Consider the following 16,508-nt stretch of genomic DNA (forward strand, 5'->3'; position numbering starts at 1 on the left):
ACGGAGGAATAGGCAGCAGGAGAGAGAACGAGGGGTAGAGGGACGGAGGAATAGGCAGCAGGAGAGAGAACGAGGGGTAGAGGGACAGAGGAATAGGCAGCAGGAGAGAGAGCGAGGGGTAGAGGGGCAGAGGAATAGGCAGCAGGAGAGAGAGCGAGGGGTAGAGGGACGGAGGAATAGGCAGCAGGAGAGAGAGCGAGGGGTAGAGGGGCAGAGGAATAGGCAGCAGCAGAGAGAGCGAGGGGTAGAGGGACAGAGGAATAGGCAGCAGGAGAGAGAGTGAGGGGTAGAGGGGCAGAGGAATAGGCAGCAGGAGAGAGAGCGAGGGGTAGAGGGGCAGAGGAATAGGCAGCAGGAGAGAGAGCGAGGGGTAGAGGGGCAGAGGAATAGGCAGCAGGAGAGAGAGCGAGGGGTAGAGGGACAGAGGAATAGGCAGCAGGAGAGAGAGTGAGGGGTAGAGGGCAGAGGAATAGGCAGCAGGAGAGAGAGAGAGGGGTAGAGGGGCAGAGGAATAGGCAGCAGGAGAGAGAGCGAGGGGTACAGAAGAATAGGCAGCAGGAGAGAGAGCGAGGGGTAGAGGGGCAGAGGAATAGGCAGCAGGAGAGAGAGCGAGGGGTAGAGGGCAGAGGAATAGGCAGCAGGAGAGAGAGCGAGGGGTAGAGGGGCAGAGGAATAGGCAGCAGGAGAGAGCGAGGGGTAGAGGGGCAGAGGAATAGGCAGCAGGAGAGAGAGCGAGGGGTAGAGGGACAGAGGAATAGGCAGCAGGAGAGAGAGTGAGGGGTAGAGGGACAGAGGAATAGGCAGCAGGAGAGAGAGTGAGGGGTAGAGGGACAGAGGAATAGGCAGCAGGAGAGAGAGAGTGAGGGGTAGAGGGGCAGAGGAATAGGCAGCAGGAGAGAGAGTGGGGGTAGACAGAGGAATAGGCAGCAGGAGAGAGAGCGAGGGGTGAGGGACGGAGGAATAGGCAGCAGGAGAGAGAGCTAGAGGGACAGAGGAATAGGCAGCAGGAGAGAGAGCGAGGGGTAGAGGGACAGAGGAATAGGCAGCAGGAGAGAGAGCGAGGGGTAGAGGGACGGAGGAATAGGCAGCAGGAGAGAGAGCGAGGGGTAGAGGGACAGAGGAATAGGCAGCAGGAGAGAGAGCGAGGGGTAGAGGGACGGAGGAATAGGCAGCAGGAGAGAGAGCGAGGGTAGAGGGACGGAGGGATAGGCAGCAGGAGAGAGAGCGAGGGGTAGAGGGATGGAGGAATAGGCAGCAGGAGGAGAGCGAGGGGAAGAGGGACGGAGGAATAGGCAGCAGGGGAGAGAGTGAGGGGAGAGGACAGAGGAATAGGCAGCAGGGGAGAGAGCGAGGGGTAGAGGGGCAGAGGAATAGGCAGCAGGAGAGAGAGCGAGGGGTAGAGGGATGGAGGAATAGGCAGCAGGAGAGGAGAGGGGAGAGGGACAGAGGAATAGGCAGCAGGGGGGAGAGTGAGGGGTAGAGGGGCAGAGGAATAGGCAGCAGGAGGGAGAGAGCGAGGGGGAGAGAGCGAGGGGTAGAGGGACGGAGGAATAGGCAGCAGGGGAGAGAGTGAGGGTAGAGGGACGGAGGAATAGGCAGCAGGAGAGAGAGCGAGGGGAGAGGACGGAGGAATAGGCAGCAGGAGAGAGAGCGAGGGTAGAGGGACGGAGGAATAGGCAGCAGGAGAGAGAACGAGGGGTAGAGGGACGGAGGAATAGGCAGCAGGAGAGAGAACGAGGGGTAGAGGGACAGAGGAATAGGCAGCAGGAGAGAGAGCGAGGGGTAGAGGGGCAGAGGAATAGGCAGCAGGAGAGAGAGCGAGGGGTAGAGGGACGGAGGAATAGGCAGCAGGAGAGAGAGTGAGGGGTAGAGGGGCAGAGGAATAGGCAGCAGCAGAGAGCGAGGGGTGAGGGACAGAGGAATAGGCAGCAGGAGAGAGAGTGAGGGGTAGAGGAATAGGCAGCAGGAGAGACTTTGCGGGTAGAGGGGCAGAGGAATAGGCAGCAGGAGAGAGAGCGAGGGGTAGAGGGGCAGAGGAATAGGCAGCAGGAGAGAGAGCGAGGGTAGAGGGACAGAGGAATAGGCAGCAGGAGAGAGAGTGAGGGGTAGAGGGACAGAGGAATAGGCAGCAGGAGAGAGAGTGAGGGGTAGAGGGGCAGAGGAATAGGCAGCAGGAGAGAGAGCGAGGGGGTAGAGGGGGCAGAGGAATAGGCAGCAGGAGAGAGAGTGAGGGGTAGAGGGGTTTAATAGGCAGCAGGAGGGAGATAGGGGTAGAGGGGCAGAGGAATAGGCAGCAGGAGAGAGGCGAGGGGGTAGAGGGGCAGAGGAATAGGCAGCAGGAGAGAGAGCGAGGGGTAGAGGGACAGAGGAATAGGCAGCAGGAGAGAGCGAGGGGTAGAGGGACAGAGGAATAGGCAGCAGGAGAGAGAGCGAGGGGTAGAGGGACGGAGGAATAGGCAGCAGGAGAGAGCGAGGGGTAGAGGGACAGAGGAATAGGCAGCAGGAGAGAGATGAGGGGTAGAGGGACGGAGGAATAGGCAGCAGGAGAGATGGGGAGAGGGACAGAGGAATAGGCAGCAGGAGAGAGAGCGAGGGGTAGAGGGGCAGAGGAATAGGCAGCAGGAGAGAGAGCGAGGGGTAGAGGGACAGAGGAATAGGCAGCAGGAGAGAGAGCGAGGGGGTAGAGGGACGGAGGAATAGGCAGCAGGAGAGAGAGCGAGGGGCAGAGGGACAGAGGAATAGGCAGCAGGAGAGAGAGCGAGGGTAGAGGGGCAGAGGAATAGGCAGCAGGAGAGAGAGCGAGGGGTAGAGGGACAGAGGAATAGGCAGCAGGAGAGAGAGGGGGTAGAGGGACAGAGGAATAGGCAGCAGGAGAGAGTGAGGGGTAGAGGGGCAGAGGAATAGGCAGCAGGAGAGAGAGTGAGGGGTAGAGGGGCAGAGGAATAGGCAGCAGGAGAGAGAGTGAGGGTAGAGGGGCAGAGGAATAGGCAGCAGGAGAGAGAGTGAGGGGATAGAGGGGCAGAGGAATAGGCAGCAGGAGAGAGAGCGAGGGGTAGAGGGGCAGAGGAATAGGCAGCAGGAGAGAGAGCGAGGGGTAGAGGGACAGAGGAATAGGCAGCAGGAGAGAGAGTGAGGGGTGAGGGACAGAGGAATAGGCAGCAGGAGAGAGAGTGAGGGTAGAGGGCAGAGGAATAGGCAGCAGGAGATGAGGGGTAGAGGGGCAGAGGAATAGGCAGCAGGAGAGTGGCGAGGGGTGAGGACGGAGGAATAGGCAGCAGGAGAGAGAGCGAGGGGTAGAGGGACAGAGGAATAGGCAGCAGGAGAGAGAGCGAGGGTAGAGGGACAGAGGAATAGGCAGCAGGAGAGGAGCGAGGGTCGGAGGAATAGGCAGCAGGAGAGAGAGCGAGGGTAGAGGGACAGAGGAATAGGCAGCAGGAGAGAGAAGCGAGGGTAGAGGGACGGAGGAATAGGCAGTTTAGAGAGAGCGAGGGGTAGAGGGACGGAGGGATAGGCAGCAGGAGAGAGAGCGAGGGGTAGAGGACAGAGGAATAGGCAGCAGGAGAGAGAGCGAGGGTAGAGGGACGGAGGAATAGGCAGCAGGAGAGAGAGCGAGGGGAGAGGGACAGAGGAATAGGCAGCAGGAGAGAGAGCGAGGGGTAGAGGGGCAGAGGAATAGGCAGCAGGAGAGAGACGAGGGGTAGAGGGACAGAGGAATAGGCAGCAGGAGAGTTGAGGGTCGGAGGAATAGGCAGCAGGAGAGAGAGCGAGGGGCAGAGGGACAGAGGAATAGGCAGCAGGAGAGAGAGCGAGGGGTAGAGGGGCAGAGGAATAGGCAGCAGGAGGGAGAGAGCGAGGGGGAGAGAGCAAGGGGTAGAGGGACAGAGGAATGGGCAGCAGGAGAGAGAGTGAGGGGGAGAGAGCATGGTTTTTAACTGTCCAATGCGCTGAATATTTTTATTTTATTTCACCTTTATTTAACCAGGTAGGCAAGTTGAGAACAAGTTCTCATTTACAACTACGACCTGGCCAAGAAAGCAAAGCAGTGCGACACAAACAGAGTTACACATGGAATAAATAAAAACATACAGTCCATAACACATTAGAAAAAAATCTATATACAGTGTGTGTAAATGAGGTAAGATTAGGGAGGTAAGGCAATAAATAGGCCACAGTGGTGAAATAATTACAATTTAGCAATTAAACACTGAAGTGATGGAGACTGGCGCGATGGAGACGGGCGCGATGGAGACGGGCGCGATGGAGACTGGCGCGATGGAGACTGGCGCGATGGAGACTGGCGCGATGGAGACTGGCGCGATGGAGACTGGCGCGATGGAGACTGGCGCGATGGAGACGGGCGCGATGGAGACGGGCGTGATGGAGACTGGCGTGATGGAGACTGGCGCGATGGAGACGGGCGTGATGGAGACTGGCGTGATGGAGACGGGCGTGATGGAGACTGGCGCGATGGAGACGGGCGCGATGGAGACTGGCGCGATGGAGACGGGCGTGATGGAGACTGGCGTGATGGAGACTGGCGTGATGGAGACTGGCGTGATGGAGACGGGCGTGATGGAGACGGGCGCGATGGAGACTGGCGCGATGGAGACGGGCGTGATGGAGACTGGCGCGATGGAGACGGGCGTGATGGAGACTGGCGTGATGGAGACTGGCGTGATGGAGACTGGCGTGATGGAGACTGGCGTGATGGAGACTGGCGTGATGGAGACGGGCGTGATGGAGACTGGCGTGATAGATGTGCAGAAGATGAATGACTGTTGTAGACTTGCGTACGAGGCCTTCTCAACGATACAGAGTTGAAAAATAATAAAGAAATAGCAGCACGAGGAATAAAATAAAATACACAAGCGTCGGGCTATTTACAAGGAGTACCAGATCATGAGGTACGTACACGAAGGCAGGGTAAAGTCACTAGGATTAGATACCATTGGCTAGAAATCCAGTCAACGCTTGTTAGCATTGGCTCGCGAAACTACCTCTAACTTCCTTGATACTGGACACAGAGACATAACAATGGTAGCATCAGTTCATCTGACTCTGGAAGTAGATAAAAAGGCCTCATTGCCAAAATCCCCAACAGACCTTTGTCAAGCCCTGCTATGCATTCACCTGTATTGTGAATGGACCTCGATCTTAATTTATCCAGTTCGTCAGGAGATGTACCTTTCAAATAAATTATTATCATTGTTGTTTTGTAGTTATATTGTTTTTTTGACCAAAGTCAAATGAATGCATACATGGCTGTGTCAAAACAATGTACATAACATTTTTATAATGTAGTGACATTGAACTCAAAAGACGCCCAACGATTAAACAGAGCAAATAATGAGTTCATCTGTCTGGACCAGGTGCCATTCTGTGACTGTCTCATACGCCATCTTTGTTGTTGTTGTGGTATTACTTTGGAATACTTAATTATAACATAATAACACACAGAAATACGAGCCTTTGGTCATTAATATGATCGAATCCGGAAACTATCATTTCGAAAACAAAACGTTTATTATTTAAGTGAAATACTTAACTGTTCAGTATTTTATCTAACGGGTGGCATCCATCAGTCTAAATATTGCTGTTACATTGCACAACCTTTAATGTTATGTCATAATTACATACAATTCTGGCAAATTAGTTCACAATGAGCCAGGCAACCCAAACTGTTGCATATACCCCGACTCTGCGTGCAATGAACGCAAGAGAAATTACAATTTCACCTGGTTAATATTGCCTGCTAAACTGGATCAGTAGTTATAACTAGTGATTATGATTGATTGTTTTTTTTATAAGATAAGTTTAATGCTAGCTAGCAATTTACCTTGGCTTCTACTACATTCGCGTAACAGGCAGGCTACTCATGGAGTGCAATGGTTAGAGCGTTCGACTAGTTAACTGTGCGGTTGCAAGATTGGACCCCTGAGCTGACAAGGTAAAAATCTCTCTTTCTGCCCCTGAACAAGACAGTTAACCCACCGTTCCTAAGTCTTCATTGAAAATAAGAATGTGTTGTTAACTGACTTGCCTAGTTAAATAAAAGGTATAAAAAAAATAGGAAATCGCCGCCCAAAAATACCGGTTTCCAATTGTTATGAAAACTTGAAATCGGCCCCAATTAAATCGGCCATTCCGATTAATCGGTCGACCTCTAGTAGTGGATGGGTATTACAGCATGACAATGACCCAAAACACACGGCCAAGGTAACAAAGGAGTGGCTCAAGAAGAAGCACATTAAGGTCCTGGCGTGGCCTAGCCAGTCTCCAGACCTTAATCCCATAGAGAATTTGTGGAGGGAGCTGAAGGTTCGAGTTGCCAAACGTCAGCCTCAACCTCAAATGACTTGAAGAAGATCTGCAAAGAGGAGTGGGACAAAATCCCTCCTGAGATGTATGCAAACCTGGTGGCCAACTACAAGAAACGTCTGACCTCTGATTGCCAACAAGGATTTTGCCACCAAGTACTAAGTCATGTTGTTATTCTGTCTCTCACTGTTCAAATAAACCTACCATTAAAATTACAGACTGATCATTTCTTTGTCAGTGGGCAAACATACAAAATCAGCAGGGGATCAAATACGTTTTTCCCCTCACTGTATGTATGATGATGATTCACCAGAGATGTACAGACATTCTAGAAAACAGTATGTCTCAACCTCCTGTCCATGGATGGAGTGCCACAGGTTCCTGCCTGGGATGTTGCTGGACGGCAAAACGGCTGGGCTGCATGTCAACAGTCAGGGTGTCTCTCTCTAAACTAAGTCCTATATCCTCAGGGTGTTAAGACAGAGTAGGAATGTCTGAGGCTTTGGGTGTCAGACGGAGTTTGTTAATCCCCCCCCGTGTGGAGAGGGAACCATCATAGACAGAAATGTCTATCTGCTGTCACTCACTACCACCAATCACACAGCCGAGGCTTTAAAACGCAATTTGTGATTTGAATGACCTACGGTAGAGGTGCTGCATCAAATTAAGTAATATAGTGACTCCCCTGTTCTCTCTACCATGGCCATCTAGTGACTCCCCTGTTCTCTCTACCATGGCCATCTAGTGACTCCCCTGTTCTCTCTACCATGGCCATCTAGTGACTCCCCTGTTCTCTCTACCATGGCCATCTAGTGACTCCCCTGTTCTCTCTACCATGGCCATCTAGTGACTCCCCTGTTCTCTCTACCATGGCCATCTAGTGACTCCCCTGTTCTCTCTACCATGGCCATCTAGTGACTCCCCTGTTCTCTCTACCATGGCCACCTAGTGACTCCCCTGTTCTCTCTACCATGGCCACCTAGACCAGTTGAGTTGTCTACGTCGGTCCTGATGTTCCAACAACAGGAATGCAGAGTGCTGGCGAGTTTCCAGAAAGCGCTGGGTTTTATTGATGGGTCTCTCAGGAGATAAGGAGGGTTCTGTTTCTTTGCCAGCCTCAGAGTGTGTGTGTGTGTGTGTGTACACATTGTCAGGCCTCCCCCTCTCTCCATTCCAGTGTTGTCGCTAGCAGACATTCCATCTGACCCCTACTCAAACTTGAGGAAAGACAGCAGCTCTCACACAATCAGCAGGCTTTTTCCAACCAGAATTGTACAAGAACCTCAACTATTACCCTCAATACAGTGTTTCCCCTAGGATTTTTATTTTTTTTATAGCAGAGGTGGCAAAGTTAGCGTTGGAGGGGTAGGGGTAGTGAGCGTGGCCAATGGAGTGGTCTCCGAATGAACGTTTTACAGACCCTCCTCTTGGCCACAGAGGCAGGATTTGGCTGTTTTAAAGCAAATTTACTGACAATCTACACATTTTGTCATGGGGCTGAGAGATTGTTCTCTTATGCTATCTGATGGACTCAAATTATAACTAAATTAAATGGGGGCTCCATGCCATGACATTCTTTACATTTTAGATTCTGCCTGTCTAGTTTGTATTTTGGTGGTTGTTAGTTCTTAAAGATTATGTAAACAACATACTTTACATGTGGGTTTTAGTTGTTTAAGTTCACACTGAAAACATTTTATAGTCCCAAATAAAATAACTAGTGGTTAAGCAGTACGGAAAGAAATAAGCTCTAAACTGATCAGTTAGTGCAGTGTTGCAAAGTCCACAAGAAAGAGACTGGTGATCAGGAGGTGGGTACCTGGAAAACAAGCAGCTTCTGGCACAAAACTATTCTATCCATCACTCTGTGGAGTGTTAGGCAATGCAACAACACAAAAGGTTTGGACATGTTGGCTAGGGCTAGCTGGCTGGGAATCAAACCCAGATACTGTCTGAGACTAAAGAGGAGCCCACTGAGCCAGCCCTCTCTGGAGCTAACATAAGTATTCCAGTCAAAGGTGTGGTCATGACAAGCCTGGCGAAGGAAACTACCACTGGGATAGAATTTCATGTAGGGCTAAAGTGTTGTGGTAGGGACACGCTGGTTGAGATACAAGTCGGAGGTTTACATACACTTAGGTTGGAGTCATTCAAACTCGTTTTTCAACAACTCCACAATGTCTTGTTTACAAACTATAGTTTTGGCAAGTCGGTTAGGACATCTCCTTTATGCATGACAAGTAATTTTTCCAACAATTGTTTACAGACAGATTATTTCACTTCTAATTCACTGTATCACAATTCCAGTGGGTCAGAAGTTTACATACACTAAGTTGACTGTGCCTTTAAACAGCTTGGAAAATTACAGAAAATTATGTCATGGCTTTAGAAGCTTCTGATCAGCTAATTGACATAATTTGAGTGAATTGGATGTATTTCAAGGCCTACCATCAAACTCAGTGCCTCATTGCTTGACATCATGGGAAAATCAAAAGAAATCAGCCAAGACCTCAGAAAACAAATGTAGACCTCCACAAGTCTGGTTCATCCTTGAGAGCAATTTCCAAACGTCTGAAGGTACCACGTTCATCTGTACAAACAATAGTATCCAAGTATAAACACCATGGGACCACGTAGCCATCATACCGCTCAGGAAGGAGACCCGTTCTGTCTCCTAGAGATGAACACACTTTGGTTCAAAAAGTGCAAATCAATCCCAGAACAACAGCAAAGGACCTTTTGAAGATGCTGGAGGAAACCTTTACAAAAGTATCTATATCCACAGTAAAACAAGTCCGATATCGATATAACCTGAAAGGCTGCTCAGCAAGAAAGAAGCCACTGTTCCAAAACTGCCATAAAAAAGCCAGACTACGGTTTGCAACTGCACATGGGGACAAGATAGTACTTTTTGGAGAAATGTCCTCTGGTCTGATAAAACAAAAATACAACTGTGCCTCAAGGTATTGGAGTGGTCATCACAAAGCCCTGACCTCAATTGGGATATTGAAGTTCCAAACCTCAGTTTGCTGAATTCTTTAGCCTACATCTGAGTGTCTCTTCAAAATATGAATGATCACCATATTCACCATTCAATTCTGTCTGCAATGCTGCACTGGCCTTTTTTAAAGGAAGAGATGTTTAGTGTACGTGTTATATCTGGCATGTAACACGTACAACGCGTACAGTAACATTGCCTTTAAATGGTTTAACTTGAGTCAAATGTTTCGGCGAGCCTTCCACAAGCTTTTGTGGGGGGTGGGGGGAGAGACCACCACTGTCTGGCCAACACTTCACTCTTAGACACAAAGCCACGGTTTATTCTTGGAAAAACTTTCTGTTTAAAGCAAACTCTGGTTTCCTCTGCTGGCTGGGCTGGGGTAATCCTTTCAGGCCCAGCTAATAAATAACCTCTGCTCACTATTTAAAACCCCTCAGTTTGTCTGTAGTTTCCAATTTAGCATGCCAGATATAACACGTACACTAAACATCTCTTCCTTTAAAAAAGGCCAGTGCAGCATTGCAGAGAGAATTGAATGGTGAATATGGTGATCATTCATATTTTGAAGAGACACTCAGATGTAGGCTAAAGAATTCAGCAAACTGAGGTTTGGAACTTCAATATCCCAAACAATCGCAACATTCTAGTTCCAATGCAAATGAGTATGTTATGTCATGAAACATTGGGACAGTGAGCCTATGTTAGGCTATATGGCTCTAACTGTGCCTTCTGTGCAGTCACAGTGACTGAAAGAGACATTGAGGAAGGGATCGATGATAAGCTCTCTGACATGGGAATATCTGTTCTCTCAAGTTACTGGACCCTGAGAGCTCGGAGAGTTTATACCACCGACCCACTAAGCTACTTGTAGTATGTCACATCAAGAGTGCAGAGTTGACTATTATTATTACAACTGTTCTATCAGCAATTCACATTGACCAAAGTCAGTGTGGCAAGTAATGGAGAATCGAGACACTACAGACAATCTATCCAACACCCTCTGAAAGGCTAATTAATTAACTAGTTCGAAGTGAATTGTTGCCAAGTGGAATTTAAAAGCAAGCGTGTTGCGATAAGGTGCAAATTTGCATTGCCAGGACGATAACTACTGCTAGCCGTCATCCCTGATTTGCGCCTGACAGTCTCGAGTCTGTCAAGTCAAATCACACTTTGACACATAGTTGACACTATTTCTAGCTAGTTTAACGTTATGTTTAGTAGTAAAGGGGCATGAAAACATCGATTTGACCACCACTAACCAACCCCAATGGACAGACTCACCGAATGGTTGACTCCCCACATGAGGACGCTGAGCAGAGGGTCGCTGGCTCGGAAGAGCTTCACTTTTTGAGCCACGAAGTGTTTTTTCTTCGTCTTGCTCGCAATAGATGCGGCAATGCTGCTCGCTGTAGCCATCTTTAGTGGCAATTGGCTGGATATCACCCAGTCAGTGACAGTTCGTTATGGAGCTGGGAGAGTAGCCTCTCAATGATCACCTACACTCTGCATTTAGCTAGCGATCAATCAAAAACAACTGTACTCTTTTCTGTATTAGCTAAATACTCCAATTTGCCTTAGGTTTTAGATTCCAACGGAGCTCGCCTGCCTACTACACACTCCGTCCTTCGCTAGCTGTTGCAGAGCAGCGGCTGCACTGGCCAAAGCTAACGATAGCTTGCTAAACTAGAAAGCTAGTCAGTCCTTTTAGATTTTCTGTTTCTTACGTTGGTCAGCCCCAAAATATGCTAGTGTCCCAACCGTTATTGCAGTGACAAAGAGGAGAAACCTAAAATCTACGGTTTATCAAATCTGTGTTATTTCCTACGATGCTTCCGGCTCGGTGTTGCGCTGTCAACTGACAGCTCAAAGGAGGGAGGTGATAGTGTTTAATCTACGCCTTCCTCAGTCAGTGGGTGTGTGGCACATCAGCGTCTCGTCAGCAACACTAAAACATTATTTCCGGGTCGCGGAATTTCGGCAATTAACTACACCTTTCTAATAGTAGAAAGGTGTAGTTAACCTGTATTTATTAATGATATATAAATGCCCACAATGCAATACACGGTATATTAAATACATATTCGTTTATAGAGAGAAAACTTTTCTAGGTGCCGATGAAAAGTGGGTCTGGGATTATTCTGCGTTCAAAACAACTGGGAACTCGAAAAAGAACGAGCTCCGACTGGGAAAATCGATTTGAACGGTCATCCAACTCTGAATTCCAATTTTGGAAATCGGGTCTCTTTCTATAGCTCCGAATTTTCTGACCTGAAGTTCACTGGCGTCATGATTTGACCAAATCATTTTCAGAGTTCAGAGCTATTTTGAACGCAGCATTACTCACTAGGGTCTGTAGAATCTAGTGTCCTCCGTAATTATTGGGACAGTGACATTGTTGTTGTTGTTTTGGCTCTGTAATCCAACATTTTGGATTTGAAATTATACACTATGACTATGACGTTAAAGTGCAGACTGTCAGCTTTAATTTGAGGGAATGTGTGTCCATATTGGGTGAACCGTTTAGAAATTACAGCACTTTTTGTACATAGTCCACCCATTTTAGCGGACCCAAAGTATTGGTACAAATTCACTTATGTGTATTAAAGTAGTCAACCGTTTAGTGTTTGGTTCCAAATTCATAGCACGCAATGATGACAACAATCGTGTAACTCTACAAACATGTTGGATGCAATTTGCAGTTTGTTTTGGTTATGTTTCGTATTTTGTGACCAATAGAAATCAATGGTAAATAATGTATTGTGTAATTTTGGATTCACTTTTATTGTAAATAAAAAATATAATATGTTTCTTATTAACACTTCTACTGTAATGTGGATGCTACCATGATTACGGATAGTCCTGAATTAATCGTGAATAATGATGAGTGAAAAAGTTACAGAAGCACAAATATCATACCCCCAAGATAATGCTAACCTCTCACCATTACAATAACAGGGGAGGTTAGCATTTTATATAATTATCCCCAAGACATGCTAACCTCTCACCATTACAATAGCAGGGGAGGTTAGCATTTTATATCATATCCCCAAGACATGCTAACCTCTCACCATTACAATAGCAGGGGAGGTTAGCATTTTGGGGTGGTATGATATTTGTGCGTCTGTAAATTTCTCACTCGTCATTATTGATGATTCATTTAGGACTATACGTAAATTGTAGGCCTACTATAGTTCGGTGCCGTTGTACTCTGGAACACATGTACATAACAGGATAACAGTACTACAAGAACCAGAGCGCTGCCTAACCTAAGTACACTGATCTCTTTCCTCCATTGGAAAAGCCTATTCAACTGTTACACTTGATAACTATGGTCGGTAAAGCGGGACAACTAAAACAATGACTGAATTACAAAATTGAAAGATAATATATACACTTTTTACATTTTATTTTGATGTGCCAGTACATAGTATGCACATTTAAATCACAATTTAGCACAATGCATTATTTCTGACACTTTTATAACCTTAACATCAAAACATAAAAAGCTACGTCACTGATCTTACTATGAGCTTCCTAATTGAAGCTTGCTTTGTCCTGTTTTATGACGTCACATAGATGAAGTGACGTGGTTTAGATCATGTGATTTCTCTGCAACGGTTGAGTAACACTAGTTTTGATTTACACTTGTCAGACCATTAAATAAAAGCATCAGGATTAAGCAGTCCCAGTTTGTATGATGTCCCACTTTCTCTGAATTCACCCTATGTAATTTATAGGCCTACAGTGTATTGCATTTGGGACCAATGGATTGTGTGGAGTAGAAAGTGTTGCTGGGTATTTAAACCTCAGTCCCTCATGAAATAACACCATATATAGATTATACAGACCCTACTGAGTAATCCCAACCTCACTTTTACATCAGCACATAGCATCTCTTTTTCTCTAAAAGGCCATATGTAATTTATAGGCCTACAGTGGATTGCATTGGTACCAATGGAATGGGTGGAGTAAAACGTGCTGCTGGGTATTTAGACCACAATCCCCCAAGAAATAACACCATATATAGACTTTAGTGCGGGATCAATATGTTCTTAACATTAATTTACTTTAGCTCCAACAATTTCTCAATGTGCTCCACCTTAATATTGTGTTCCACCTTAATATATAATATTATTTATCTTATATAAATTAGTAATCATCTTTAGTTTCCCCCGATGTAGTTATAATTTTGTAACATAATTGTAACATTATGCGCTATGCAAAGCTGCAAAATGATTGACTTCATATCATCCTCATAGCGTATTATTGCAGAGTTTTATTTTGAAGGCTAAATATAAAAACGGAAGTCTTAACGTTGCTGCCTGGATGCTAATGTTGCTGTCGTGACGTTAACAGGTGACGGCCAGAACGACGATCCCTCGCGCAGACAGATTGGATAATGGTAGCGTTCCAGGTGGCCTAATTTGGAAGACACGTTGCGCAGATGACCAAATTGTTAAATCCAGTTCAGCATTTATATAGATATTAGAGCTATCAGATCTGTATTATATCTCTATAAATACAGAAGTAGTGTTTACTATTACTAGAACCCCAGAAATATGACATAATGATGCGATAATATGCGTACTGTAGGCGGCCTGGAACACTACCATTCTGTTCTGGTTTGCCCTCTAATATATACACTGCAATCCAACCTCCCCCAAGGGGTCTCTCTCTGTCTCACTCACTCTCGCTCTCTCTCTGCTGTAATTCCCTTCTCTCAAATACTGTATTGATACATAATGTGACATAACCTCATACATGCTGGTGACTTTTTATTTTAAAGGAATATTATCAGCTGTGTGTGTGTCTATGTACTGTATACATGTCCTTTTGCAACCCCTAATAATGCATTAGTTAAATCCATACAATATCCGCACACCCCCATCCCCTAACCTTGGATGCTTTATTGAGATGAATCTGTATCACCCAGGGCAGGCAGGCCACTGACAGTGTCCCGCATGGCCAGAGGTGCTGTAATGCTTTTAGAGGGCATTTGGGTGTTTTGGTGCAGAGCAGTGCAGAGTGTGCTTTTTTCAGCTGTGGTTGTGGTGGAGGAAGTCCTGTTCTCTCTGTTCTGTCTGTTCTGTCTGTTCTGTCTGTTCTCTCTGTTCTGTCTGTTCTCTCTGTTCTGTCTGTTCTTTCTGTTCTGTCTGTTCTCTCTGTTCTGTCTGTTCTTTCTGTTCTTTCTGTTCTGTCCTGTCTGTTCTGTCTGTTCTCTCTGTCTGTCTCTCTGTTCTGTCTGTTCTGTCTGTTCTGTTCTGTCTGTTCTCTCTGTTCTGTCTGTTCTGTCTGTTCTGTCTGTTCTCTCTGTTCTGTCTGTTCTCTCTGTTCTGTCTGTTCTGTCCGCTCTGTCCGTTCTGTCCGTTCTCTCTTTTCTGTCTGTTCTGTCTGCTCTGCCTGTTCTGTCTGTTCTGTCTGTTCTGTCTGTTCTCTCTGTTCTGTCTGTTCTGTCTGTTCTGTCTGTTCTGTCCGCTCTGTCCGTTCTCTCTTTTCTGTCTGTTCTGTCTGCTCTGCCTGTTCTGTCTGTTCTGTCTGTTCTGTTTGCTCTGTCTGTTCTGTCCGTTCTCTCTTTTCTGTCTGTTCTGTCCGTTCTGTCCGTTCTGTCCGCTCTGTCTGTTCTGTCCGTCCTTTCTGTTCTGCCTGTTCTGTCTGTTCTGTCTGTTCTGTCTGTTCTGTCTGCTCTGTCTGCTCTGTCTGTTCTGTCTGTTCTGTCCATTCTTTCTGTTCTGCCTGTTCTGCCTGTTCTGTCTGTTCTGTCTGTTCTGTCTGTTCTGTCTGCTCTGTCTGTTCTGTCTGTTCTGTCTGTTCTGTCCGTTCTGTCTGTTCTGTCTGCTCTGTCTGTTCTGTCTGTTCTCTCTGCTCTGCCTGTTCTGCCTGTTCTTTCTGTTCTGTCTGTTCTGTCTTCTCTGTCTGTTCTGCCTGTTCTGTCTGTTCTGTCCATTCTGTCTGCTCTTTCTGTTCTATCTGTTCTCTCTCTTCTGTCTGTTCTCTCTGTTCTCTCTCTTCTGTCTGTTCTCTTTGTTCTCTCTCTTCTGTCTGTTCTGTCTGTTCTCTCTCTTCTGTCTGTTCTGTCTGTTCTCTCTCTTCTGTCTGTTCTGTCTGTTCTCTCTGTTCTCTCTGTTCTGTCTGTTCTCTCTCTTCTGTCTGTTCTCTCTGTTGTGTCTGTTCTCTCTCTTCTGTCTGTTCTGTCTGTTCTCTCTGTTCTCTCTGTTCTCTCTCTTCTGTCTGTTCTCTCTGTTCTGCCTTTTCTGTCTGTTCTGTCCGCTCTTTCTGTTCTGTCTGTTCTCTCTCTTCTGTCTGTTCTGTCTGTTCTCTCTCTTCTGTCTGTTCTGTCTGTTCTCTCTGTTCTCTCTGTTCTGTCTGTTCTCTCTCTTCTGTCTGTTCTCTCTGTTGTGTCTGTTCTCTCTCTTCTGTCTGTTCTGTATCTGTTCTCTCTGTTCTCTTTCTTCTGTCTGTTCTCTCTGTTCTGCCTGTTCTGCCTGTTCTGTCTGTTCTGTCTGTTCTGTCCGCTCTGTCCGTTCTGTCTGTTCTATCTGTTCTCTCTGTTCTGTTCTGTCTGTTCTGTCTGTTCTATCTGTTCTGTCTGCTCTGTCTGCTCTGTCTGCTCTGTCTGTTCTGTCTGTTCTGTCTGCTCTGTCTGCTCTGTCTGTTCTGTCCATTCTGTCCGTTCTGTCTGTTCTCTCTCTTCTGTCTGTTCTGTCCGTTCTCTCTCTTCTGTCTGTTCTCTCTCTTCTGTCTGTTCTCTCTGCTCTGTCTGCTCTGTCTGTTCTGTCTGCTCTGTCTGTTCTGTCTGTTCTGTCTGCTCTGTCTGCTCTGTCTGTTCTGTCTGCTCTGTCTGTTCTCTCTGCTCTGTCTGTTCTGTCTGCTCTGTCTGCTCTGTCTGTTCTGTCTGTTCTCTCTGCTCTGTCTGTTCTGTCTGCTCTGTCTGTTCTGTCTGCTCTGTCTGTTCTGTCTGTTCTGTCTGCTCTGTCTGTTCTGTCTGCTCTGTCTGTTCTGTCTGCTCTGTCTGTTCTGTCTGTTCTCTCTGCTCTGTCTGCTCTGTCTGTTCTGTCTGCTCTGTCCATTCTGTCCGTTCCGTCCATTCTGTCTGCTCTCTCCATTCTGTCTGTTCTGTCTGTTCTGTCTGTTCTGTCTGCTCTCTCCATTCTGTCTGTTCTGTCTGTTCTGTCTTCTCTGTCTGCTCTGT

At 47.1% G+C, this 16,508-nt stretch overlaps 1 protein-coding gene across 50 annotated transcripts in view; it reads right to left on the reverse strand.

Moving 5' to 3' along the window:
* LOC118377423 (phosphatidylinositol 5-phosphate 4-kinase type-2 alpha-like) overlaps nucleotides 1-11,222 on the reverse strand; it is a 54,607-nt gene extending 43,385 nt beyond the window's left edge. For 47 of the 50 annotated variants that reach the window (XR_008099161.1, XR_008099146.1, XR_008099157.1 and 44 more), the window contains exon 1: nucleotides 10,601-11,221. Coding sequence is in view for 1 of the 50 variants with exons in the window: in XM_052501409.1 (XP_052357369.1) it covers nucleotides 10,601-10,735 (135 nt within the window). In the remaining 49 variants the exon portion in view is untranslated. Of the gene's footprint in view, nucleotides 1-10,600 lie in introns of all 50 variants that reach the window. The other 3 variants (XR_008099163.1, XR_008099162.1, XM_052501409.1) reach the window with 3 other exon arrangements.
* Between the last annotated feature and the right edge of the window lie 5,286 nt (nucleotides 11,223-16,508).

Source organism: Oncorhynchus keta, chromosome 4, assembly GCF_023373465.1.
Source record: "Oncorhynchus keta strain PuntledgeMale-10-30-2019 chromosome 4, Oket_V2, whole genome shotgun sequence".
Lineage (NCBI taxonomy): Eukaryota > Metazoa > Chordata > Actinopteri > Salmoniformes > Salmonidae > Oncorhynchus > Oncorhynchus keta.